The 27,664-nt window shown below is 32.4% G+C and overlaps 2 protein-coding genes across 10 annotated transcripts; one reads left to right on the plus strand and one right to left on the minus strand.

Moving 5' to 3' along the window:
- The first annotated feature begins 17 nt into the window (after positions 1 to 17).
- Positions 18 to 14,117, plus strand: LOC123713871 (sex-lethal homolog). Of its 6 annotated transcripts, XM_045667772.1 has the most exons (9): positions 18 to 152; positions 571 to 760; positions 3,984 to 4,202; positions 4,808 to 4,915; positions 5,942 to 6,123; positions 6,562 to 6,649; positions 8,512 to 8,584; positions 13,079 to 13,322; positions 13,398 to 14,117. In XM_045667772.1, coding segments are annotated over exons 2-9 (993 nt in total). In that variant the 5' UTR covers positions 18 to 152; positions 571 to 682; the 3' UTR covers positions 13,399 to 14,117. The 6 variants fall into 6 exon arrangements, with proteins under 6 accessions (XP_045523728.1, XP_045523726.1, XP_045523731.1 ...); XM_045667770.1 differs by having other exon boundaries at positions 13,079 to 14,117; XM_045667771.1 differs by having other exon boundaries at positions 44 to 60; positions 13,079 to 14,117.
- Positions 14,118 to 14,199: 82 nt separating this feature from the next.
- LOC123713870 (venom serine protease Bi-VSP-like) lies at positions 14,200 to 27,204 on the minus strand. Of its 4 annotated transcripts, none has more exons than XM_045667766.1 (11): positions 27,085 to 27,204; positions 21,624 to 21,836; positions 19,386 to 19,846; positions 18,248 to 18,346; positions 17,777 to 17,891; positions 16,334 to 16,441; positions 16,062 to 16,238; positions 15,475 to 15,642; positions 15,099 to 15,255; positions 14,954 to 14,986; positions 14,200 to 14,722 (listed from the first exon to the last, which is right to left on the minus strand). In XM_045667766.1, the coding sequence occupies exons 1-11, from the start codon at positions 27,085 to 27,087 to the stop codon at positions 14,532 to 14,534; spliced, it is 1,725 nt and encodes a 574-aa protein (XP_045523722.1). In that variant the 5' UTR covers positions 27,088 to 27,204; the 3' UTR covers positions 14,200 to 14,531. The 4 variants fall into 4 exon arrangements, with proteins under 4 accessions (XP_045523722.1, XP_045523725.1, XP_045523724.1 ...); XM_045667769.1 differs by having other exon boundaries at positions 27,037 to 27,131; XM_045667768.1 differs by lacking the exon at positions 18,248 to 18,346.
- Between the last annotated feature and the right edge of the window lie 460 nt (positions 27,205 to 27,664).

The raw sequence follows: 27,664 nt of genomic DNA on the forward strand, positions 1-27,664 counted from the left end.
ACAGTAATCGGCAAAAATTATCAAAAATCTGTGATTCGGATTTCAGTGGATAGCGTTAAGGTGATTTCATTTTCTTTTATTCCTTTTCGTACAAATTCGTGTTATAATAAACAATTGTGTTATTGTTAGTTGTTGATGTTAAAAATAATAAGGTAAGTTCTTTCGCGTATTGATAGCTCTTTTATAAAAATAAAAAATGTGTAATTACTTTCACCAAGAAATATGATTTGTATTATTAAAAACGATCAAATACTAGACAAGCAAAGCAAAAATATCGATACAGTACTATTTATTCACAATAATACTGTCTCTTAAAACAACAGTGTTACGACTTCGTGTCTCGTTGTATGGATTCCCAATTACCGGAATCAATAGCAATATTACTCTTCTATTGCCAATTACCAACGCTAAAATTTTAATTAACGTAATAATCGAACAAAATTTTCTATTGATACGGAAATAAAAAAAATGTAAACAGTTATATTATCCCCAAAAGGATAAATATTTAAGTACAAATTCGGTGACCTGTAATAGTTATCTTGATTTTGCTATTTCAAGAATTTTTTTCAGATTAAAAATATAAGAAGAAATACTTCAAGATTAGCTGCAGATTATAATGAATAGAAAGACTTAGTTGTTAGACAACAAGTAGTTGGTACTAAAGGAAAGATCAGTTTTACCAATGTGTGACAGATACCCACCTTTTTATCATGGAGGCCCGCCTTTCAATAGTTGGGATAGAAGCTATACCTTGGAGAATGTGAGTATTATTTAAAATATGCTAATATGCATTAGTTTTCATATTATGATTATCCTCATTGGTAAGCTTTATTGTGCTAAGGTTTATGTGAAGAAGATCAATTGTATAAACTAATATTACTAATTATTTCTTCTTAATGATTGTTATTGTTTGAATGTTTTACGATTCTACATAGAATGTAGACACTTTTTATAACACTTAGTTTCATCTACAGTTTTACACATTTTTTTGTATGTATCTTATGTTAGTTTTTATTTTTAAAAAACTTAAGATATTTTATGTGTCTAATGGACTTTTATGAATTGCAAAGCTATTCTTAAAAGATGGAAATAATTTGTCTTTTCTGACTTGTGGCTATAGAATAGGACTCATCCTTTAAATTATTTTGTTATATATATCAACTTGTTTGGTCAAGATTTTGAAGATATCTTTTAAATGGCCTCTGAATTTATCCAGAATGTTTGATATGTAAAATAATTTTAAAATTGGTTTGGTCTGGTTTTTGTATTTATCCCATGTACAGTAAACAAAGCAAGTATAAGAGAACATATTTTATTTAATTTATTTTTATAAATCTAGTTGGCTTAAACAAAAGTGTCTCAGTTTTTGTTTATTCTTTCCTACATTTGCATGAAATTTCTTTGAGTTTTTCATTTAATTGATTTAATTTGTTAATAATATATTTATTACTTTAAATGAATCTATTGCTTAGTGATTACTGATTTTTTAAGTAAGTTATTTTTATACCATTTATAGTGACCTAAAAATAGTAAGTAATAATAACTTGTGTAATTAACAACAAGCAACAAATGATTTTGTTGGATTAGTTCTTAATCTGAGTTTACATTTATAATATTTTAGTATAGTTTAAAACAGTACTTATTTGTGTATCAACCTTAAATGCAGCCTCCATATTTTCACTATACTGTACTACATTTAATGTGTTATTTATTGGTTTGAATTTGCTTATATAATAAATGGATAATATTAAATGGACTCCGAGTATAATAATAATAATCAAAATTTTCTGGATATTTAGATAATTATACATTTTTTTAGAAAGAAAAATTTTTCTTGGAAGAATTAAAGTAGTAATTAGTGTTATAATGTGTATATAATTTTCACTTGACCTACCAAACATAAAAGAAAAATATAATGGAGAAGCAACATAAATAATTAATGAAGTTTCAGTACAGCCTGAAAGTTAAAGAAGCAACATCCATTTATGTTGGCGTCATGCCAACTTTTTATAAAGAAGGGGTATAGTTTTGTATGGTGATGTAGGACAGAACAATTCGGGGCTTAGAATGTGCAATATTGTTAGTGTTTTGTTTCATCTGTTATTTTTAAATCTATCCTTCATTTATGTTTTATTAAAATTAATTTGATCTCTCTTGCAAAAGAATCTTATCAAGAAGGATTATCGGAGAATAAAAAAAAACTACATGTACTCATGTTAATCATTTTATTATATTTAAACAATGATCTTAAATGGCTTTTACACTGATATTCGCATGAAAAATCTAAAGCTTTTCAATATAATGTTGAACGCTAAGAACTCTTAAATTTTTGAAGGTGCTCATCAGCAAAATTTTTAATGTAGGCAGAGTATAGGAAAGAATATGTATTATGGAAGCATATTTTTCTTTACATGCAACCATGCAATTTCTCTGTTATAAAGTTTTATTGAAATACATTACGTATTGCTAGATTTCTATCATATAAATATTGCAGTTTAATCATCATTAAAATGTTATCCCTGTTCATATATATATTACTTTAACATTTGCATCACGGAATGTACTTATCGAATATTGTAATAACCGAAGTTTCCACTTGAAGGCTTATAAATGACTTTTCTTTACATAATAAGTATTATATTTAAACAAGGTTAAACTTAGATAGAATAGTATCGTGTGATACCTTTATATTGTCAAGCATTGTTTTATGGTAGGTAGGCTTTATCTAAAACCACTTCCGGTCACTAAAAGAAAATTTAAAGGGTCTTGCGAACTAACAGCTATACTTATAGTTTCGCGAAACGTTTGAAGTGTATAATTAGTAGGTACGTTTTACAAATTTAATACACCTTTTAACACTCTGACTTACTTTACCAATCTAAATTCACTGGCTTAACTATTTCTGTGAAATTGGGTCTACTCCTTAGTTAAATCGGTGCAATTAGACTGATTATTAGATATTATTTTATATGATAAAGGGGCATAGTGTTTACATAGGAAACAAAATGTTGGTCATTTTCATACTGATGCACTTCGACACAGTTACGACACATCACACACATTGAAAGATTTATTCATTGAAACTAAGTTTATATATTTAAAAGCAACTATGTCTTACAGTCAGACTTAGTTTACAATAGGACAAACGAAAAAGAGTGACAAATATGATAAATGATTATGCTTTTGATATCTTGGCAAAGGGCGGAGTGAACAAGTGATTACCGGGAAAGGCGCCATAGGGTCAGGGACGTGACCCAATAACCGATATCGTGTTTTAACTATAACTTATTTGCTAACAGTTAAGATTAATAAGCGAAGTTTTAATCGTCTCGAATAGGTAAAATAGGTCAGGGTTTTCAAGCGTTTAAGGCATGAATAAGCTAGATTACACTTCCGACTTGACTTGGATTTTTACTTAGATGCCTTGTCTACTAATACTTATATTAGAGTTTTTATCCACTAACTTCTGTTTGTAATGCACCATCTGTCCTGGACATGACATGACATGATACGTAGATAGATACTTAGTATTATTTGTGTGTGCTTAATATCTAATACATAAAATGTAGCATAACAATCTATTCCCCTTAAGTTACCTAGGAATTTTGGCCTCGGGGTTGCCAGTCAAGTCACGGCCATACACTACGATACATTTAGAATTAAACGTCAGCCTCGAAATTTTTAGATAAGTATCTTTTTCGGTTTTCTTAAGCTTTGCCAAATGCTCTCGTAATTCTTGTGCATTTTTCAGTGTTTGTAGAAGCTGTAAATTTTAAAGCTTTTTTAGGCCAGTCTTCTTTACATAAAAATATGTGCTAGACGTCTGTGATTTTATAAGCGAACTAGTTCTACCAATGTACAGACAGAGCTAAGAATAAAACTACAAAAAAGGGCTACACACAAACCTTTAGGAACGTATATATGACGATTCTATACTTCTTGGTTAGTGTATTACTGATATTTATGATCTGAATTTCTTACAGCAAATACAACATCAGTACAGAGGTAGACCTAACCCAGGAGCGCATAGGTTTTGGGGCAGCATGTCAGATGGTGGAGGAATATCGGCCGCTGGTGGTGACTCCAGCAGGACCAACCTGATTGTCAACTACCTTCCACAGACTGTTACGGAAAAGGATCTTTATGCTATGTTCGTCACCATCGGCCCGATTGAGAGCTGTAGAGTTATGAAGGATTTTAAGGTATGTGCAAATTTTAATACCAACATTTTTTTTCAACGATATAGTCCACCAAAAATGGTGCGACTTTAAATGAAGCTAGCCTATACAATAATTATGTCTAAAAGTCAATAGCTTACACTTAGGTAATTTTCATAAACAGTCTTAGTGTTCTGTAATGTTTTGATACTTATGTTTGTGTGTCCGAGATACCGCACTTGCACCTCTTCACTACACTAGGTTTATTAACTCAAAATGTTTAGTTCTCTTAAGCGTCTTACCGTTTCGCCGTATTTAAGATTGTACCATTCTAACACTAAATTTATTTACAATATGGTCGTTAATATTTTCATTGGCTTGACGAATCCTTACGTAAACTTGACTTAGCCTTTAAATATAACATTAAGATGTTCAAAATTTCTTTACGATAATTTTCGTTAATAGATGAAATATTATTAAGAACAATAACGTTAAACCCCTAACCTTTTATTATCCCGCAATGGAATATAACAATTTATAGAATAACACGTAACAGTTTTAACTTTAGTTTTTAAGTTTATTTATCTCGCTTAACTATAGATCGACGATCGATTATAATATTGTTTGCTTTTTTGGCGTTTATTTTTCAGACTGGTTATAGTTATGGTTTTGGCTTCGTGAACTATGTACGGGAAGAGGATGCTACGAGAGCTATCGAGACTTTCAATGGATACCAACTTAGGAATAAGCGATTAAAGGTAATAAATTTATACGGTAGATAAACTATGAGACAAAAATTTTAGTTCCAGAATCTACAGATTTTTAAAGACAAATGAAAGGGTGATTAAATTAGACTTGTACCTAATTAGATATGTCAAAAAGCACCTCCAGAGAGTAAAATTAAGTGACTCAGATTGAATTTAGCGCAAGCAAGCAAGAATTTATTTAAAGCGCAAATACGGCCCCACATGGAATACTGTTCTCACCTCTGGGCGGGGGCTCCCCAGTACCAGCTCCTTCCACTTGACCGTATCCAACGAAGAGCGGTTCGAATCGTCGATGACCAATCCCTCTCCGAGCGGCTCGATCCTTTGGCGTTGCGTAGAGATGTGGGGTCACTCTGCATCTTCTACCGCATTTACCATGGAGAGTGTTCAGAGGAGTTGTTCGGATTAATACCTGCAGCTGAGTTTCAGCATCGGACGTCGAGGCAAAATACAAAATTCCACCCGTATCACCTCGACGTCCGACGTTCCACGACTGAGCGTTTCTCAAGGCAATTTTTGCCGCGCACCACCGCTATGTGGAACCAGCTGCCCACTGAAGTATTTCCGAACCAATTCGACTTAGGGTCCTTCAAGAAAAGAGCGTACAAATTCTTAAAAGGCCGGCAACGCACTCGCGAGCCCTCTGGCATTGAGAGTGTCCATGGGCGGCGGTATCACTTAACATCAGGTGAGCCTCCTGCCCGTTTGCCCCCTATTTTATAAAAAAAAAAAAAATTTACTGCGTTTCGCTTTGTTCAACTTCTGTCAGATCTTTGACGGGTTTAAAAAAAAATTACCATTTAAATATTTCCTAATTTGTAGTATTTTGTTAATGTTATAAGCCTAGTAGTCTCATTGCTTACCATCTTACACTAATGTACTATGCATAAACATTTTCAGTAGTTTTTATTTGCAAATCACTTAACTGTGTTCTAAGAATATCTCAATTCTTTGTATTGATAATTTGTCATAAAAAAAGTTTTTTTATTTTCCGTAATTAAAAAATCTATTTTATAGGTTTCTTATGCGCGACCGTCAGGAGATGATATTAAAGAAACAAACCTATATGTAACGAATCTTCCTCGGGCTATAACTGAGGAGCAACTTGAAACGATATTTGGGAAATATGGAAGGATAGTACAAAAACACATTCTACGTGATAAGAATAATGGTTCGCCGAGAGGTGTCGCCTTTGTAAGGTAACTCAAAAAATATATCCCCGTAAACTTTCTCCTGGAAATTGAACATAGGTCTTCTGTAAAAAAATATTGCTTGTTTGGAGTTCATAGTATAAAACGTCGTGATTCTACCCGTTTTGGTGACGTCCGTTTGATAAAAAAGACCGTACCTATTTTAGAAAAGATCTGCAAAGCACTCGACGCATTCCGTCAAATCCTCAAAGCATAGCACAAGTACGTAAGGAAAACATGTTCCTTATATTATTCTAGATACAACTTTCGGAAACGTTATTAATTAATTATATACATTTTGTACCATTTATATATTAACCCTTTGTATATAACAAGGCTCCAGATACGATTGTAAATGAAATAAATACATTTACATCCTAGCATTTTACGTTAAAACTTTATATGTATATGTATAATACGCCATATATTTGTGAATATTGGTTTCAGATTCGATAAAAGAGAAGAGGCCCAAGAAGCGATAGCAGCACTCAACAATGTGATACCAGAGGGCGGCACTGAACCTCTAAGTGTCAAGGTGAATATTATATTTAATGTATATATTTAGCGCACGTTACAAAATATTTTTTGTGGATATTCAGAAAATAACTTTCGAAAAGATATACTGAGATTAGGGAAATATATGTTTTTTTTGTATTTATAACCGTTGATCCATTCAAATGATTTTAAATATTTATTTTCTTCAAAAAATTTAAAGAGTTATATTTTATATATTCGTTATAGAATTGTGTAGTTCTTAAGACTTTAATGCCTTGAAAACGTTTGACTCGCACTGCAAGTTTTTCAGAGCTGTCGTCCGGTAAGATTATTATGAAATAAAGTTAGTCGCACATTTCGCTATTCTAGTATTTCTTCATATGTATTTATATAGTTCAAAAATAACTGCAATACAAGACGATAATTAATATTATTTGTTTTTTATTTGGTCTAAATTAAAAGGTCTAATTTGTTCGTATCTTTCGATTTTCGTACTTTCTTTGTATGCTTGACAATATCGCTATGTTTAAAAACAATTAATTGAATTAATTTTTATTTTATTAATATTTTCTCAATAAATCCTTGTGTTGTATGTTATATGTTCGATATTTTCCATATACGATATATTTTTTACGGAGACGTAAACTGTGGGACTGAACTTCATTTCGTGATGTTTACATATTGGCGATATCCGCCAGACAACTCAGACTGGGAATGTTAAAGCCAAAGGTTGTTGCACGTCAGCATTCATTGTATCTAATCATAAAACATTCTGCATGCAACCAATTGGCCGAGGGGTCTGTATTGAGGCAGTGGGGAGCCGCGCAGTGCCGTGCGAGCTTGCGCGGGAGCCGACCGCGGCTGCACTCCGATACAACGGTGCATAGCTTTATCATAACATAAAAACAACTTCATAATAGAATAGACGAAATTTTTGGTTCTCATTACATTACGCAAATTAGCGTCATTTATGGGTTAATGGGTATTTATTTCTTTGTTAAATAAGGTCTGAATGTCACTCTTCTATGTATAGAGCAAATTCTTATTGTGAAGTGATATTTTTTGGTCTCTTTTTACTGTATGCTCTAATACAGATTTTTATTGAAATTTCACTTACATTTAATTATTGAATGTTAATTTCAGCTAAGAGGATCATTAACTTACTTTATCAGTTGACCTTGTACTGCACCTTTCTCTCGTTAAATAAATATTCGTTTCTCTTGCCTTTACAATAAGTTTTGACACATAAGAGTAATTTTGTTAAGATATAAATTAATTAAGAGATAAATCATAAATTACATCAACGCGAGTTACATATATTCATTTGTTTACTGTGTGAAAATGCCAGTGTCATTGAGTTTTTATAAATTAATATCTAGAACTGCTTATGCTTATGTCAATTTAAGGCTCTGTCGAATATGAGTCGTTTTTTATAGTCGTAGTAAAAAATAGTATCTACATTTTTCATGTGTGGTTTTAAATAGAAAAAAAGCCTAATAAACACCATATGTGTCTTAATTAATAATTACCATACATACATTTAGCCTATAGTTAATAAACATTTTTTTGTCTAAAATTGCAAGAAAATAAATTTGATAAACAAAATGTTCGTAAACTCAAAGCTTAAAAAGCTTAATAGACCGTTAGTATTTTAAATTGCTTATCTGTTTTATGTAAACATGAAATTTCGCTGTGGTGCATATTACGCGATTTCAATAGGAAATACTACCAAATGTTCAGAAATGTCGAATTTGTATGTGACTACGCACGTACATATTTCTTAATCTTCAACCAACCAAAGCAATATAAGTAATGACAGGATTGATATAATTCACAACAGATGTTTCTGAATATAACAATTTGTTTTTTCTAATGTTGTATTGACACAATATTTTACTGCAGGTAGCTGAGGAGCACGGTAAACAAAAGGCGGCGTACTACGCCGGATGGTCAGCTGGCTTCCAACAGAGTCGAGGTAAGATGGTTGCCATGGCAACGACGCTTGATATGTTCAATATATGTATAGTATAAATTTCACTGTCTAATAGACTGTCTATCGAAATAGTATGCAACTTTAAACGACTAGGAAAACGAGATTTTTGTGTATAATCTGATATACAGGTGTATTTGTGAGACATTTTGTGAAAATTATACAAAAAATCCAAGAAATATAGCTTACCAATAAATTCTATTTCGATGCTTCCATATCCACTGTATTGTGTATTGTGCACGCTGCATGGATAGGTCCACCCATGCCCCAACGGCACCACAGTCTCGACCAATTGGACATGCTTCAAAGCCGACACGATTACAACTACGGAATGTATAACACGATGAATAGGATGTACCGCCGAGACTATTACAACCAGCCTGCGTATATGTCCCATCATCGCCCGTTTTGAAAAGGGCTGTACTGCAAAAAATTTCGCCTCTCCGATACAAGGATATAGGCGTGGACTTTTGTTTTCATTAGTTTAGTGTTGGTGTTGTGGGAGAGTTGTGGTTTGACCAAAATTCAACTGTATTTATTGCTTGTTTCGCTTGGTTGAGAGATTTAAACAACGGGCATTTTTTTTGTTAAGATATATAATCGATATAGGTATATTGTTTGACAACTTTTGACAAAACGTAGAGCCCAGATATATCCCAATGACATGAAGTCGAATCGAGACACCTTTCATATTAATTGCTGATTTAAATGATTATTTATAAATATTATGGTGTTTGCTTCCAAAGATATTTTTGATATTGAAAATACAAAGCTTTGTATTTTATATGTTTGTAAAGAGTCATTGCTATGTATTGTGTGGTATAGCAAGGGGACCATAATTTGTCCCACAACACTGCGAATAGACCATCATTTGCTCTTAGATAGTTTGTCTTTGACAAAATTATTGCCTGTTCTGTATCAATATAACATAAGTTATAGAACGAAGCCAAAGTCAGTTGTCAATTGTCTTACGTTCACTCGTCTAAAAAAATATGGAGTTCGGAGACTAGTTTTAGACTGAATAAAGTTGGACTCTACCGCTAGATGTCGTTAAATTTTTTGTACTTATCAATAGTTAAATATAAGTAACTTCGATTAGAACATGAATTTCTGTATTGATCGTCGGAATAGGTGTAGATTCTTCAGCACTGACTTAAGATACTAACTTTGGGACCTTGTACCCGCACAAAATTAACTGTTGACGTTTTTCTATTCTAGCAGTTTTCTAAATTGTAAGCTGTTCGGTAATAATTGTATGTTAATGTAATCGGTTGAAATTTCAGTGATTAAGAGTTATTATGGGCATAAGACTGTTCAAATCTTCGAATAAATGTAATTAAAATATAATGTATGTAATGTAAATGTAATGTATGTATGTACTACACCCGTTGTGTGGCGACACCTATGACAGACCTTATGTCCGGATAGGTGTAAAATATAATGTTACTGTTATTGTAATAACTCTATTTCACTCGAACTATATTAGTCACAAATCTTATGAATTTTTAATGGCAATAGATTTGATGTTTAGGACGGCTTTAATTTTTGCTTAAATTGTTTAATACAACGATGGTAAGTGTCTGGCCTTTATCATGCTCTATGCAAATCGAATTCTGTGTTAGCAATGTGTTCTATGAAATATTTGATGTAATAAGTATTTTAAAATGGTTCATTGTTCACGTTATAAAATTGATGTTAAGATCTCTGTCCAAGTATTAGCCGAAAACGTTGAGCTTCGTGATATATATGGGCGGGCGATATGCGTGGGCGTTGATAATATTCTCGTGCAAAATCGCAATAAATTATGTGTGTAATATATTGATTCCGTTTATTAATAATTGAAGTGTAAATAATCTTAAAATAACACACTATTGCTGATTTAATGCCTTCCGCAGGTCATTTCATTTTAAGATTCAGTAACAGTGTTGTTCTTAAAATCCTGGAAATATGTAGTCTAAAACACTGCTTGAGTCTTCAATCTGTTAAAGAGCTATTTTAAACAAAATTATATGGTACTCCGAAGTAACATATGTGCTCAATTACTAACAACAGATGGCGCTTTAGGATATTACTTAGTTTTTATATTAATTATATCGTGGTTATATTGTTAACTAGCTATTATTCACATTGAGTGATCGCATATGTTTTATTTTTGTTTAAATTAAATGGTCTATTTCGGCTTAGTGCTTCCCTAACTAGTTCATATATTAAAATTACATTGCTAAAATTCAAGGTATTGAATATAGACATATATAAGTTTAATTTTGTTCAATTTTAGTATTTTTTGCTGTTTAAGTGTACTTCAGTCTTCCTTGTGAACATCGTTCATACATACTAAATGTCAATGAGATGATATTAATTTTGTATTTATAAAAATTATTTAGTCCATGTTATGAAATAATTAATCTAGTTTTTAATATTTATTAGTATAGTTTCAGAGTTGTATTGAAAATATGGAAGTTCTATAGATCTAGTTCTATTTTCGAAAAATTAACATAGATTTAACAGAGGGATTTAAAAGCTTTATTTTCACATAAAGAATTTTTCTTAACTTGGGTACCAGTGTATATAATTAAAGTTTCATGGGATTTAGTCCTTAATGTATGTGCCACATTCGATCGGCGATCGAAAATTATTTTAATGAGGTTTTCAATTCTGTAAACATTAGCTATTCCCGTATTTACTGCTATTCAAGTCATCACAACGACAATATTCTACGTTAAAAATATGTTTTCGTGTTTATCACTGTAAACATGTTATGGCGAATGCCTAGAAATTATGCGTATTTCTACTGGCATATCCGACTTCTGGGTAGGCGATAGTTAAAAGTACGACAGTTAATATGATCTTTCAAAACATTATTGAATATTATTGGCGAAGAATTGGCTTGTAGATGGCGTGATATCCAGGCATTTGTCAATGTCACCGTAGAATATAATAGATATTTTGTATTTATTGTTGATTATATAACTGTGCTTGTTCGAAATAAACGTTTTATAACTTAAATATAGGCCTTCAGTGATTTTTCGTTGGTTACCCATGGTGCGTATAATTCAAAGCGAATTTTCACTGAATGTCCGCGGTAGGTATAGGATGCTAGAACTAGTTTCCATGTCAATTGTGCCTAAATATCTTAAGATTATGGCTCGCTGCAATGATATGAGAGTAAGTGGTACTGGATATGAATGAGAGAATATTTTATTTTAAAATTAACATCTCGGTTGCTCTCATAGCATTAAGTAACTGATGTAATATAATTATTTACACGTAAGCTTTCTTCTTGATAAACAAATATTGAGAAATGTTTCTTGATTTATTTTCATTATTAGCGACGTTACTTGGTATCTCTTCAGAAAAATGATTACTGCGATAAAGTTGTAGGTCACTGTATTTCTGTTGATAAGTAATATAATAAATTAAAATAACTTTTTTTTCATCTTTAGAAAAATCTTATGATAGGTACTAGAAAACTTAAAAGTGTTTCAACAAAAATTGTATTTTTTTAGTTATAGCATTAAAGAGAATACGATTTCTTTAACGCCATTAAAATCTTTACACTTAGTGTTAATATTGATATATTTTTCGAACACCAAAAATAATGCTAAAATAGAATTGAGTATCGGCTTTTCTTAAATACGTCGATTAAATGGTTTGGAATGTGAGCGCTTGACCAATGTTTTGTCGAAGATCTGTGTGCTGTGATCTGTATTTTTAAGTAGTTGCGTCTTTTTGTCTGTTAAAATGTAAAATGTTAAGCACTCCTCCCATACTTTGACCAGATTGTATTTTTATCATAAATATTAGTCGACAGAGTTAATTTTCTGTGAAATCTATTATATTAAGTAAGGGATAACTGTTGTCTTAAAATGTCTATTAAAACAAAATATTTACATTTTCTTGTTCATTCCTTGGAGGTAAAAGCTAGTTACAAGTTTATTCCTGAAGATGCCAAAGATATTGCTGGTTCCAGAGTTTGGGTTAAATTTGTTTAGTCATTATTTAATATTAAATAAAAAAAACTTATAAGAATTAAAAACGTTTCCCAAAATATCTCAAAACTGCGTCGGCGCAAGCTAGTACCTAAGGTTATGTTTTGTATAGACTGTTTCTATGTATGTAATGTCATTTTAGTTGCAGTTCTTAATTAAGTAAGAAAATGCTTTAATATCCAGTTAATTAGTATTTATGATTGTTTGGCGGAATGAAATCATAATCTTCCAGAATTGGCCAAAGTGGTAGTTATAACATATAAATAAATATTATAATAAATAATGAATTTGAGTTTTAGTGTAATTTTTTTTAATTTAATAATATATATACTCTGAAAATATTGTCTACAATGTTGGATACATTGTGCTCGAGTTAAAAAGCTAAAACCGTTCAAATATTTTTGAGAAACTAACCTTTAATTTAAAAATTAGTTAATTATTCACTATCATTATTAAAACTTATTTACTAATCTAACTATGAAATCCGCAGGTGACTTTTCGTGGAATTGTGGAACTTGTTTGATGCCTGGAGAGTCCTGGGATAGTTTTCCATCCCCTCCCCCTTTACTAGGCAGTCCAAACACTCCCAGAAACGGCTGCAGGCCAGGAATGTGTGCGAACATTCGACCACCGTTTGGTAAAGTCAATAGAGCCAATCGGGGGCGAAATTTCCCCTGGGGTCCAGGGGCTGGTGACTTTAAAGGACAGAGGTGTAGAAATGGTGCTCCGTATTGGTAATTTTTTTTTATTTTTTTTTTATTGTGTTGTCAAGATGTCCAAGAACATTCAAGTTGTGGATTTTGTTACAGATTTATGAACGTAGATTAGCAGTGCAATGAATTAACGATGATAAAGCATAATTTTGCTTTAGTGTTCGTGAATATTAATTGTTTGAGGGGTCCCTCCCCTCACACACACAAAAGGTTCTCGTAAACCCAGCAATTTTAAGGAAAATTACTATTTTGTCATACTGCTAGATGGTACTGCATGTAACTAGGCTGTTATACTAATGTATTATATTATTTACTATTTAATTATTGTATTAATAACAGATTAGTGGATATATATATATATGTGGCGATATCTAATAAAGACTTCTTATTCCTTCATTATAATATTATCATTACAAAGACAAGAGACAAATAGAGATAATATTATGATTGGCAACATTTAATCTGCTTAAAATTAGCAGCTCACTTTCAATGAATTAAAAAAATATTTCGATAAGCGCCATCTAGGTGATTCTTGCATTATTAAACCGTAATGGTTTGCCATTAGATAAGCCTTTTGGTGACATCTAGAAAAGTATTAGCAATTTTTGTGTATTGCAGAAAGCGTACACTTATAACTCGTTAACGAAATTGAGTTTTATTTTAATTTGTTCAAGATTTACATTTTAGATAATAGGTTATGTGAGTATGATTTGTGTGAAGTCTGTTTTGTTTTCGTTAATTATTGTAACTATGCCTAACGATGGCAGACTTGTACATTTTTTAAAATTATTTCTTTAATATAGAGATTATAATTTATTTGAAGTTTTATTTTTTAGTATGCATCTCCATTCTTTTATTTGCATCTAATCGGTTTATTAAGAACATATAACAAAATATATATACAATAAAAATTTATTCGAAACATTTCCCGTAGTACATAAAAAAATATTACTAATTTAGAATAATTCTTGAGCATTATCGATTCACAGTCTCGAATACAGTACATTACAAAAGGGCACTTACATGTATAAAATATCAAAATAATTACATAATCCTTAACAAACGAAAAATCTATTGTATCATTTGTCATATTACGTTGTAAGTACAATAGATGGCGGTATATTAAAAAATACTAATAAATCCGTTATTTTAGTTACGTCGTTAGAAAGTAGAGTGCACTGAAACTGCTAATATATCAGTTACATAGTTTGTCAAAGATGGCTCTTTCTACTAATCCCTTATATTGTCCTTTAGCCATGGCAAGAATTTAGCTAGGTCCGTAAATATAACATAGTGGCTGGTATCGCAGCGGTATTCATTATGTTTCGCCACAGAGAGGGACACCAAACCTCGAAGGTACCACATTCCTTGCATTCTGAAAACCATGCCACCACCGCTGTCACCATTGCACACCGATGTACCTAGAAAACAAAATTTAATTAAGAACTTATTTTTGGTTTAAAGCAAAAGTATAGAAGTTGCCCGAAAAGACGTTAACAATTTATTGTGACCCAAACTTCCAATGGATGATTACTATCCATGAATGAGGTGAATAAATATTAGTACAGATACGCTCTTAAGAACATTTATACTACGTAGAAAAAGAGTTTGAAATATAATATAGAAGTACAAATGTATATATTATGACATACGTTTATTTTTAATTTTACCCCCACTGCTGATCCCTGTAATAAATAGGTGTTTACAATGAGTGATATATTTGTAAGTAGCAATTAACATAAGAATGGTAGTTACTTTACAGCAACAAAGCTGTTTTATAAGTGATATAAATCATACCATCTCTAAACCCTGCGCAGTAGGTGTCATCCGAGGTGAATCTTGAAAAGAACTCGCTGTAGGACCGTATGCAGGTCAAGTGGTCCACCACTGGCATCTCTACTAGAGTAAGTTCTTCTGTTGCCACTCCTGTTTCATCAAAACCCCAACCTACCACCTGCATTTTAAATTCGATGTGAATGACCATGTAATGTTTGTAATCTAGCGGCGAACTTAGGACGTATTTCCGGTGAAAGAATAGATAAGCTGTACAAATTTTAACTCTGAATAGAACTCATATTAAAACAGCAAATTTGTTACTATTGCGTTAATATTTTATTTCAATATAAGAATAATAAGAAACTTTAGTAATTTATCAATATTTAAGACTTCTTACTGATCCAGTTTTCCCGATGACATTGTTAAGGTCTACCAAATCATCTGGCCAAAGGCAGACTGGTCTCACATAGTCGGTGTATTGGACGGATTCCCGCAACTTCAGAATACCGAGGTCACGGCTAAATGACGACGCGTTGTATCGTGGATGAACTATAATTTCACCCACCTGAAAGTAGGATAAGTATTATTGGAGATTGATATAATGTCATGTCATCAAGATTTAATAACCACTTATTCGTCAAAACGTTAACCTAGTTGTTGTTAATTAAACTTAATTTATTTATTCCTCAAATAGATATTGAGTGATTGGTTCTTGTTGCTCTGATATGACTTCAAAATAAATAAAATATTCTTTATAGTATTCAAGGCTTCTATACATATATTATACATAGAACCATAAAAGGTTGATAAAAGCGATCTTTTTTTAATTAGGTCGGCATACGTCCAGACTTCTACGACCTTTGCCTACATTACATTTACCATTAAGTAAGTGTATATAACTTTAACATGTTCAGCGCTAAAGCAGCACTTGGAGGTTTTTGTACGTAAACGTATAGAAACTTTTCAGTACTTTGCTTTACTTACAAGTCGTATCTGAACTCCGTCCACAGTAGTTCTCAAGTTGTGTTTTCCAAGATACACCGTTAGCGTGTTTTTGTTAACGACTCGAACAGACTCTTTGCGGGTCACACAGTGAGCTGCTGTTATCACGTGCTTGTGGCTGACCAGGGTCCCTCCACATATGTATTTATTGTCTACCGTCTGAAAAGTCAAGAACAAGAAAATGATATTGTTACCTATAAAATAAATTAGTATAAGTACGTATCTACGACTTGTGTTTTTTAATGGGAAGTTACCTGGGTCTGATACAACGCGATTTGCCAGGGCCACTGTCCTTCCAAAGTCGGCTTTCCATTCACCACTAAAGGGTTTGGGGAGTTACGCACCACTTTTCCACATTGATCCTGAAACGAAGGTAAAAATATTATATTTATTAAATATTAAATCTTTTAAAGCTACCTTTTTGTGGCGGCTTAAATATTTGATAGTATACGGGATTTTGCTTATAAACGATATACATCGTTATAAGCAAGATATACATAATTTGGCAAGATAAACAAAAAAATATTAACCGGCTCGTTTCAATTCCAATTGAATATGTATTGCTTATAGAAGGCAGTCTCTAGATCTAAGACATTTAAGTAAGTATATACATATTTGTAGGTAAGTAATTATTTACAAGGCACCAAAGAAATATCATATTAGGTTAAGCTGTCTAAGCAAAATATAATGAAAAGTGAATATAAGAGCTCTTCGTTTCTAAATAAAATATGTATTTCCTTTATACACCTCACCATGAATAGTGACCTTTGTAAGATAATAGTATTGCGTATAAACTGCAGTTTACATAATGACTTCAGTCAATGTGACGCCCAGTGTCCGCTTTATACAACGCTATTAGAGAATTTCATATTAACAAAACATCTTTATATAATGTAAGTTTTATACTGCACTGATGAAAACTTTTGGGGTTATTTTAGCTGGTTTAAACACTGAACCACTAAACGCATTAAATATACCACAATTATAATTAATACTAATAACTCAATTAATAAACATGATGCAATACCATTAAATATCCATTTTAAAATAATTAGTTGATATTTACAAAATACCTGTCCATTGATCATAATAGTTATTAACTCTGTATAAAATTAGCTCTGGGGATTTACCCGCATCAAACAAGTTTTAAAAAGAAATATCTGATCAACTTTTTTGTTATGTCTCGCATAGTTTATTACATTTTATTTAAATCTACAGTGCGTGGTAATTTGGTAGTATTAACTGCAGAAAAATTATATACGACACAAATACTATAAGTTATTATAAGTAACACTGATAGATATATCATAATGCTCGAATTTAATTTTTGTTCAGAAATAAAGTTTGATATCCCTTCCTTTCCATAGAAAAGTTTACAACCTCTAGCAATTATTCAAATTCTTGGTAGCCGACCGAATAATTGCAAACTAGAATAATAATAAGTAGAAAATGATTTTTTTCCTATTACTATGAGAATCGTAATAGATTTCATGAGTATTTTTGAAAACAATAAAAAATATGTTTTTCTTAGTTTTTTCACATTGGATCATGAATACAATGTTCCAGTGGGAATGATAAAATTATTATTTCACGCTATAAATTCTTTAATACCAAGTTAAGCCATGTTATTATATGCATTTAAAAAGTATGCTAATTATTTAAGCAGAACAAGGAAAGGGTGAAAAAGTTCAAGATACCTTTGTGCGTCTATTGTTCGAGTTGTCACTGCCGCTACCGGAATTGCTATTTCCCGAACCAGAAACGATGAATGTTGGCTGTCCACCCTCGAAATATTCGCTTGGATCGGGGCGGCTGAAAATATATCTCTTCGTTACTTATTATTAGGTGAAGGTGGAGGTGAATACGAATCCTATTATGGTATAAGACTTTATTTGTGAGTGGCAATTGTAAAGTATCGTCACTGCATCGAAATATTATACCCACGATAGTCAGTCACCTCTGAGTCTATGTCAATAATGTCCAGCTCCATGGATAAAATTGGTTTACAGATATTTTAAGATTTGGGTTTCATCTCTTAGAATACATACAAATTGGTAGGCATAAAGGCAGTAAAAATTCAATATGAAATCGTTTTATAATCATTTCTTAACTAGTATTTACCTTTCCTTTGCCTGTGCTACGAAATGTAATGTTCCTGATCACCTTACCTGTCGTCATCATCATCTCTGGTAGTAGTACGAAACGTGGAAGTCGTCAGCTGGTAGGGACGTCCTTCTGTTACACTCTGCGACGGGGCACTACCACCACTGTTAAATGTTGATTAGTTAGAAGACATGCCTTGTGCAACTACTGTTAAAAAGGTTAAAAGTACGTTTCTGGAAGCCTTTTTTAATGAAATATATAAATAAGAATGAAAGAAAGTTAAGTAGGCATCACATGCATGCCATTTGATGAAAGATTTTCATATTGTTTGAGGATATATAGCTGGCAGAGCGGTGAAACTATCACACGAAAGTCAAAAACGCATCCTGATGATTTTTGACGATTTGTAAACGCGTTTGTCACTTTATTAACAAATTATTGTATGGATACAAATCAGCGAAAGCAAGGCTAATGCATGAATATTGCAAGTTTTATCTCTGCGGCGAGGTAACAGGCAAAACCGCAAATTTGAGTCTTAATTAGTTATATCTAAAATATGTAATTTTCCATTTAAACGTTCTGACAATATTACTAACTAGTAATGGAATGTTGTGTATCATTTTCAAGGAATAATATTTATAATAAAGAAGACATTTATATTACATATATAATTTAACTTATTTTTATTACGATATATTTGTAGTTATGTTCTATGATATATCAATACAGATATACATAAAATCGATATATAATCTGAAAAATAATACAGTGTATCTATTGTAAGCAGTATGCTTTTTTTAATTACAAAGTGATACCACCGGCAGACATATATGATATAATTTTAAGTAACATTCATTACTTAAAAGTTATTATCAACGATAATTATTAATAATAAATCGCGAGATAAATACGAGAATACTGGATAAAACTTAAATTCAACCGAAAAATAATAATTCTTTAATCAAGTTTTATATTAGTTTTGGGTCATTCACATTATAGAGGATTTAAAGACTCCAATCAAATTATTTATGGAAAAAGTTTGAACCGATCAAGAACTAGTATTGTATACATAAATGCATATATTATTAATTATCTTACGGTTTATTGGTGACGATATATTAGTATAATAGCGACTATTTGATATTACTAAGAAAATTCATTAAGGAAATAGTTATAGTAGATATTCATTCAAAATTTACTTACATGCTATAAGGGTTCACATTGCTTTGGTCTTTTGGTGGATGCTGAGTAGGCGTATAAACAGGTCCGTCGCCAGACGGTCTTCCATACACGGGTCGAGTAATAGGGCTGTCCTCTGCTCTGATTATTGGCTTGGAATCTGGCCTTGTTTCCGGCCTTGCCTCGTTCGGCCTTGTTGAGACGGGTCTCTCAACAGGCCGTGAGGCGACGTCAGGCCGGGATTCTGATATAGGTCTTGAATCAGGTCTAGAAACCAGGTCTGGTCTGTCAATAGTTGGATTAGCATTTGCTTTGCAAATTTCTCTCCCATTCAATCGGATGGCTTGAACTCTGGGTGGCTTATTGAGTTTGTCGTATCTGACAAAGAATCTGACAGCTACGGCAGGGCCAGGGTGGATCTTCATGTTGGTGTTTTCGATTTTAAAATCGATGTTATCATTTGTTGTGACATCTCCTACCCAGTTCTACAACAAATGTCAATTATGTGATATTTTCAAAATTACTGGAATACAATAATTATCTATATTCAGAACATTTTCTAAGTAGCGTAAGTAAATCCTTGTTCAGTAGGTACCAATGCGATGCAGTCAGCAGAATTTTATCTATACAAATAAAAATGTATCGCAAAAAATATTGCAAGGCTGGAATAAGAAATGAAAAAAAGATCTCTGAGGAAGGTATTTTTGAGGGAAATATGAATAAAAATAATATATTTTGCTAAATACCTACTCAGGTTTTTGATTCAGAAAAACGAACAATGTCTATGGGGTAGCAAGAAAAATGCCGTATGTAACTACTAAAAAGGTGGGTTGAGTAAAAAAATCACATTAACGTGAAACGAAGTTCGCGGGCCAGCTAGTAATATTAGGTCCTTACATATGAAATTGGCATTTTGTCGTACTGGCCACTTTGACCTCAAATACCTCCTCTTTGGTTAGGAATTTCAAATTCAAATTTGTACTGATGTATTTGTGCTTCGATGACCGTCATTCATTTGTTTTTTTCTTCTATTTTTATCACTCGTCACTCATTTTAACAAAATGGAAAACTTAAAGTATCGCATTATTTACGAGTACGAGTTCCGCCGTGGCACTAGTGCTGCGGAAACGACTGGAAGGGTGAATGATGTGTATGGCGGTCATGTTGAAGAAAACACAGTTCGTGTTTGGTTCCAACGTTTTCGTTCTGGAAATTTCGACCTGCAGAACAAGCCCCGTGGACGGCCTGAGACCCAAGTTGATAATGAAGGTATTGAAGGCTATTGTGGAAGCGGATCCATCGCAAACCACGTCCAAGTTAGCTGCAGGTTGCGGTGTTAGTGATAAAACTGTTTTAATTCACTTGAAGCAAATTGAGAAGATTAAAAAGCTTGAAAGGTGGATACTTCACGAATTGACTGAAGCAAACCGGCAAACGCGCGTCGACTGCTGCGTTACATTACTGACCCGGCACAATAATGAAGGTATTTTAAAACGAATCATTACCTGTGATGAAAAATGGATTCTTTACGATAATCGGAAGCACTCAGCGCAATGGTTGGATCCTGGCCAGCCAGCATAATCCTGCCCCAAGCGAAAATTGACCCCAAAAAAGTTACTTGTAAGCGTTTGGTGGACTAGTGCCGGTATTGTTCATTGCAGTTTTCTCAAATCTGGCCAGACTATTACGGCTGATGTCTATTGTCAGCAATTGCAAACCATGATGGAAAAGCTAGCGGCTAAACAACCTAGGCTAGTCAATCGCTCCACGCCACTGCTACTTCCCGACAACGCTAGACCTCACACTGCACAACAGACGGCTACCAAATTAGAAGAGCTTCAATTGGAATGTCTAAAACATCCTCCGTACTCCCCGGACCTTGCTCCAACAGATTACCATTTTTTTCGAAATTTGGACAACTTCTTGCAAGGAAAAAATTTTAACTATTATGGGGCAGTCCAAATCGCCTTCACAGATTTTATTGATTCCCGTCCGACTGTTTTTTTTAGTAAAGGGATCAATGAACTACCTATGAGGTGGCAAAAGTGCATAGAAAACAATGGTTCATACTTTGATTAATTAAATCTATTATATTTAAAAATATTCGACTTTTTGTTCCTCCCATACAAAACGCCAATTTCATATGTAAGGACCTAATATATAAGATATTACGATCAAGAAGTTTTATTAAAATATTTTTTAACAAGATATCATTACCCATTAATAATATAAACTGTGGCTTATAACATAAAAAAAACTCACCCCAAGAATATTCGCTTTGCCATCTAGCACGATATTCAACCATAAAGAATGTAGAGTGTTATCTGTCGATAAGTTAACTACTCCATACCATTGACCCGGTTCGAATCCCGTCTGCTCGTATTGGAATACGTTGGGGCAAGGTGAGTTTGGTATACTTTGTTCTAGAGTAGTAGACACACATACTATGACTAGAATAACGATAGACGCTCGTATCTGAAACAAAACGAATAATATTATTTCTCTCTAATATGCAGTGTTGGCCTACTTGTATTAGCGCGCGATTTCATCCCTGAGGTCGTAGGATCCCCGGCTCCCCGGCTCACGGATCCCATTCGGCTTTCTGGCTACCAGGGCATCTAACACTAACTAGAACGGTGAAGGGAAACTGCGTTATCGTCTCAAATCCAAAAATGGATGTTTCAGACAGAAGGATGATCATCTACTCGTCTATTAAAAAAAAATGATCAACGAAACGGACGCAATCTGAGACCCAAGCAGTTGAACTGGATTATTAATATTTATTACTGTCTGAGAATTGGTGATTCTTATCAGCCACTATTGTTTATTTGTATTTGCGTCAAGGAAAAGTCTTTATATAGTTACACTATCAAACTATTCCTATACTTTAAAGGTTGAAATCGTTTATTGCATGCTGGTCTTGTTCCATAAGACAGTCAGAGAGTCTTGACGTAATCAAATTGATTGCTGATCTATTTTTACATATTTTTATATTATAATAATACAAATTGTAATTATTTCATTTTTATCTTACACATTGTTTTATGGCTTTTATTACTACTCTGTAATGACATTCTACGGTTTCAATATGTAAATATGTAACGAACATGTATAGTACTAACAATAAAATAATTGACCTATCCGCTGCGTTGATTAAGTTGTAAGTAAAACGTTGTGCCTATTAATAGTATAGTAGTTTTGTTCTAGTTATAATTTAACGAATGTATGCAAAATATCGTTTAACCTATTTTAAAAGAGTAAGTGTGGAGTTTCTTTCCCATTCTTCTCCATACGTAACCTTTTGGCAGGGGCTAAAATTTATTTAACGTTCAAAAGTGCCATTTTAGGTGGTCTAATTGGAATAAATGATTTGACTTGACTTGACTTTCCTAAGTATGAAAAATCTTGATTTTGCGCTTGCAGTTCGCAAGGATATCAGATATCAGACATACTTCTTACATCCGAAGTAAAAATCAAGTGAAGGTAATCACAGGACTCCGATAAACATTAATAATATAAACCTATATCGATAATAGATCTAATTCCATGAGTGGAATTAATTAGATAAACCTCTGCTAATCTCCTTGTTGACTTGTTACCTACTCCAGTCCCGTTAATGTCCTGTAATCTAGTGCTACTCAAGATTCTCCGATACTAATCAGATATCAGCTTGATATGATATAATAATCATGTTAAAATTATGGGAGATATTATGAAAAAAATATTTAGTTGTCAATTGTCGCTTGAGTTAGATTCTGAGGTACTATTATTACGTCAAATAAATATGCTAATAAATTACTACAAAAATACTTCTTAAGAGGATAGAAAATATGTGCGGTAGCTTAACCAAATTATAACGTATTAAATGCAGTCTATTGTACGTAGAATAGTTTACAAGTCAAATTATAAACTTTCCGTTTGTTTTCAAAATCTATTTTAACTAAATAATAATATATTATACATTTTTTTAAACGTGACGAAAGCGATTTTATATTATTAACTAGTGCAGGTACTGTTAATAGGAAACGTTATTTAATTCGAATTTAACCATCAATTTCATTGGGTACAATAATATTAGTGTTTCTAATCTATTGAACATGCAACGGATCAAGGATACTTAATAGTACGGTAATCAAAATTAGGTTTAGTTTCAAGACCTGGTTTTGGGACGTTACGTTAATTACTGCTGTCAATTATGACAGCAGTAATTAACTGTAATATGGGGTTTCGACTAGTTTTCATTTATTACTCATTTTCAATTATTACTTCTATGCAGTAATTATTCAGTAAAAACATTATTATATTTAAAAGAAAAAATCGTAAGACAGTCTTTCCTAAAGTATCTGAGGAAATCCCTTTTGTAATTTCAGATTTGTGTCGTTTATCTGATAGGCTTATAACTTGGCTGATAAAGGTTGGGAAGTCGCAAATTTAAGAAGGCTTGAGATCCGTGAGATATCTTATCTAATGGGATAAATTTAAGGGCTTTTGACATTCATAATTTAGTTTGCTGTGGAATAAAAGCCTGGTTATCCATCTCACAGGATCTTACCTAGTTTAATCGTAATATATTATAAAAATAAATAAACGTGGAATCTACGTCATGTTCTTAAGATAATAAAATCGTTTAAAATAATTCTAAATGGTTTTTTTTATTAATTATACCACTCTTCATTCCCAGGAGGATTTCCAGTGAAGGTGTTATTTGACTTTTTTATGACACGACTCCATTAAATTAGATTGTTGCCAAAACCTATGAAAATGCTAATAAAAACGCGTATATTTACGAAAACAAATGCAATCTCACACTACTATACTTTAAGGTTATGATAATTTTTTTGAAGCCCGCATTAAGATTTAAACGTTTATTTACTTTAGTTAAATTTGTCTTAGAAACCAATTATTAAATTAAAGAATGTGGATCCATATAATAATTATTCAGAATATTAGTTTCGGCTCATGAACATACTTGTAACTGGAAAATGGGAGCTCAATATCACGAATGGAAACATGTGTACATGTATGAATTCTAGGGTGCCTATATCATTTGAGTCTGGGGCAGGGAGTCACGAAGTGAATATTTAAGTTGTTATTGTTGAATGAACAAGACCGTTATAAGGGTGAATTTCAGATTTGATTTGTTTATTACTCACACATGCATAGAAAAGTCCAATGCTGGACGGCCAGGGTTCTAAGACTTCTTTGGCGTAATAATAAAATTTCATTATGTGCAATCAATTGAATATCTTAAGTACTATGTATAAAATAAGCATGTTATATGTAATATACATAGGTAGCACAAGACCAGTTCTTGCTTGTTAAACCACCTCAGCAATTTATAGTTAAACCTGCGCAAAAACTAGCCGTGTCCTGTGAAATACACAGGATGGTTTGTTGTATCGCAGTGAATAATTTATACTTTAATGCATTACTTCCATTATAGTTGAAAATAGTGTTCAAAATTTCATTGTTGAATAATATTTGAGCTATGGTTTTACACGTGTTAGTCCCACCATCAATTCCCTTTGATATTTTTGCTTGCGTTTCTACCGTTTATCTAAATTTACTATCAGTGAATTCATTGAGAGTAAGATATAAATATCAATCCGGGGCGTTGCTATGGATATTTTGACATCTATGAAGCATTATTATAATAGAGTATGACAGACACGTTTTTGTATCTCTTTTATCAAACGACGTCCTTTTTGGGACTATAGTGTTTCTATAACTTAACTATTAATATAAAAGGTAATTTAAAGGTAGTTAAAAAGTTAAAGCGTCGTAGTTTTAAATTGGAAGTATACTACGTATTAATAAACACAGTTAAAATAAAACAGTGGCTATAGCAGTATGCTATATTCCAAGAATTCTTGTCTCAATAAAATTGTGTATTTTCCTCATGTAAAATAAGGAGAACAGTGTTAGTTTAGTGGTGTTTAGTGTGTGACTCTCGGTCCGGAGGTCATAGGTGCAATCCCCGGCATCAAAGAACTTTCTGTCTATGTGCCCGTCTAAAACTCACTCGTACGGTGAAAACCGGAATACATAGACTCAAAAAGCCGAAGGCTTTTTACTTTGTCTATTAGAAAAAACAAATGATCCAGAATTAAAGGCTTGTATAGTCATTAATTTTTTTTGTAACTAAACTAAATCTTAATTTTATTCCATGTATATAGATTCAAAACCTTTCATCCAGGGACATTATTTTACTTTTAAATATGAGCTCTATCCGTTTTTGTCGTTAGTCGTTTTAGTTAATTAATATTTCTTTATATCAAGCGCTAAAAAGCTTTTACAGATTTTTACTGACCGAACTATGCAACTTTATTGTACTATACGTGATTTTGTTTTAGGTAGAAACTATTATTACGTGTAAATAATATCCATCCGCAGCGTGTTGGGCTGAGTTATTTAAGGATAACCGAGGAGTCAATGAACTTTTGGGCTGCATAAGGTTATATGTAAAAGTCGAATAAAAATAATGTAACTTGTCAGACCTATATTTAATTTATAATCATAAGTTTCGGAAAATCGTACATTATTAATTCTTCAAGAATAGACAACATGTTCTGCTATTCAAACAGGTTGTAGCATCATCTATACAACGAACAAGAACAAAAAAAAATGCTAGTTTTATAAAAAAAAAATTGTGTAAAAAGTAAGCTTGTTCGGGTATGGAATTGTTAATAAATATAATAGACTACTGCATTGATTTAGTTTTGGATATGGATGTTTTAGAATACTTTAAATATTGATTACCTTGTGGCTTGTACGTTGATTTTATTCCGGATATTAAAGTAGTAGGCGGAAGCTAGTTTAAAGAATATAATAACGTCATCGGTTTTTACTTCTTCGTGAAGAGTTGACTATATAATTGTGTTTCGGTATTTATTTGATAAAGTTTTATGCGTTTATTATGCTTAAAATTGTGTGAAAATAAAAGCGCCTTGTGCTCTGAACGTGGTTAGATCCTGATCGGTTTAATGTAGATACTATTTAATGTGGATACCAATGATTATATTTAAAAATTCAGATAAATTAGTTAATTCGACCATGCGGTTAGCAAGAGCCTCGGTTCTATTCGCATGAAAAAGTACGACTTGCTAACTTGAAATAAATGTAAAGATTATGTTTGTATCTTGATACGTGCTACGTGTATAAATCTGTCCTTACTACGTCGCTTGTACTAATAACTTTTATCTTTAAAAGAATTCTTAAGGAATAACCGTTTAGTGAAATATTTTTAAGCAAATAACTATTATAGAAGGAAACGAATGGACAGCTGAACGTAATTGTTCTTAGTAAAACAAAAGAAGAATAATGTTGTTTACGCAATCATAATTAACTTTGAATATTGCTTCCTCCATCACCGTAGAGGATCTCTGTGTCCGTTTTATTAATTGGTCATGGTCGATAACGAGAGGTAATTGCTAATATAATCTGCTTTAGATAATTTTATTTACTCGCCCGCCAATGTACTTAAAATGTTATTTAATTTAAAACGACCCCAACGATAAACTTAATAAAAAAATGTATAAACTAATTTATTTCGTTCCACCTGTTTGTTTGCGATGCGATGAATTACAAAATAAGCTCACATCGACGAGTTTTTTGGTTCGACTTAATAAGTAACAATATTTTATAATTATACGATGTGAAATAAAGTTGATCTTACTCCCTGACATTTAAAGCCTGTTACACTGTACACTTATCACTTTCTTACCATATTGAGTTTTTCACTTTTTTCACATAACACACGTAATCCAGACCTGCGCAGTCGCAGCGCAAACAAAACACTAACAAAAGGTCAAGTTTACGATCTCGGAAGGGATTAATTATAAGTAAGAAAGAGATGGGTGCATGTCTGATATGCGCGCTCGCAAACTGGTTATGATCGAGACGATTAGTGCTAATGACATTGCTATAATAGTTATAATTTAAAATTGTATAAAAGTAATATTTCTTTTGGTCGGTAATATCTTAAATCAATGAAAAATGAAACACGGGTAAGGAAACGTACATATTTTTTGACTTTAGACTATGATTTTAAGTTTCCTATTTGTTAACGGCACTTTTTTTCAAATGTACTTAGTCCATTGAAATTTTACAATCTGAGGGCCAAACTGATCGGTTATTAGAGGACGCAATTTTATTTATAAGACATGTAGAGGGCGTCAATACAAGTTTAAAGCCAAGTTTGTAGGGTTGGCACCCTTGGAAAAAGGGATGCCAATTACACATTTTTGGCTATATCTCCTAAACTATCCATCGTACAAAAATTTGTAAAGACATATTTTGTAGCA

The sequence above is a fragment of the Pieris brassicae genome, chromosome 8 (genome assembly GCF_905147105.1).
Source record: "Pieris brassicae chromosome 8, ilPieBrab1.1, whole genome shotgun sequence".
Taxonomy (NCBI): domain Eukaryota; kingdom Metazoa; phylum Arthropoda; class Insecta; order Lepidoptera; family Pieridae; genus Pieris; species Pieris brassicae.

What these genes read in the sequence shown, in the direction of transcription:
- LOC123713871 (XM_045667770.1), top strand. Translation starts at nt 683, where the DNA reads ATGTGTGACAGATACCCACCTTTTTATCATGGAGGCCCGCCTTTCAAT. An exon ending in TTAGGAATAAGCGATTAAAG is followed by an intron (nt 4,916 to 5,941) that starts GTAATAAATTTA and finishes TCTATTTTATAG; the next exon opens with GTTTCTTATGCGCGACCGTC. An exon ending in AGAGGTGTCGCCTTTGTAAG is followed by an intron (nt 6,124 to 6,561) that starts GTAACTCAAAAA and finishes TATTGGTTTCAG; the next exon opens with ATTCGATAAAAGAGAAGAGG.
- LOC123713870 (XM_045667766.1), bottom strand. An exon ending in GCAAAGCGAATATTCTTGGG is followed by an intron (nt 19,847 to 21,623) that starts GTGAGTTTTTTT and finishes CATTTGTTGTAG; the next exon opens with AACTGGGTAGGAGATGTCAC. An exon ending in AGAGATGATGATGACGACAG is followed by an intron (nt 17,892 to 18,247) that starts GTAAGGTGATCA and finishes ATATATTTTCAG; the next exon opens with CCGCCCCGATCCAAGCGAAT.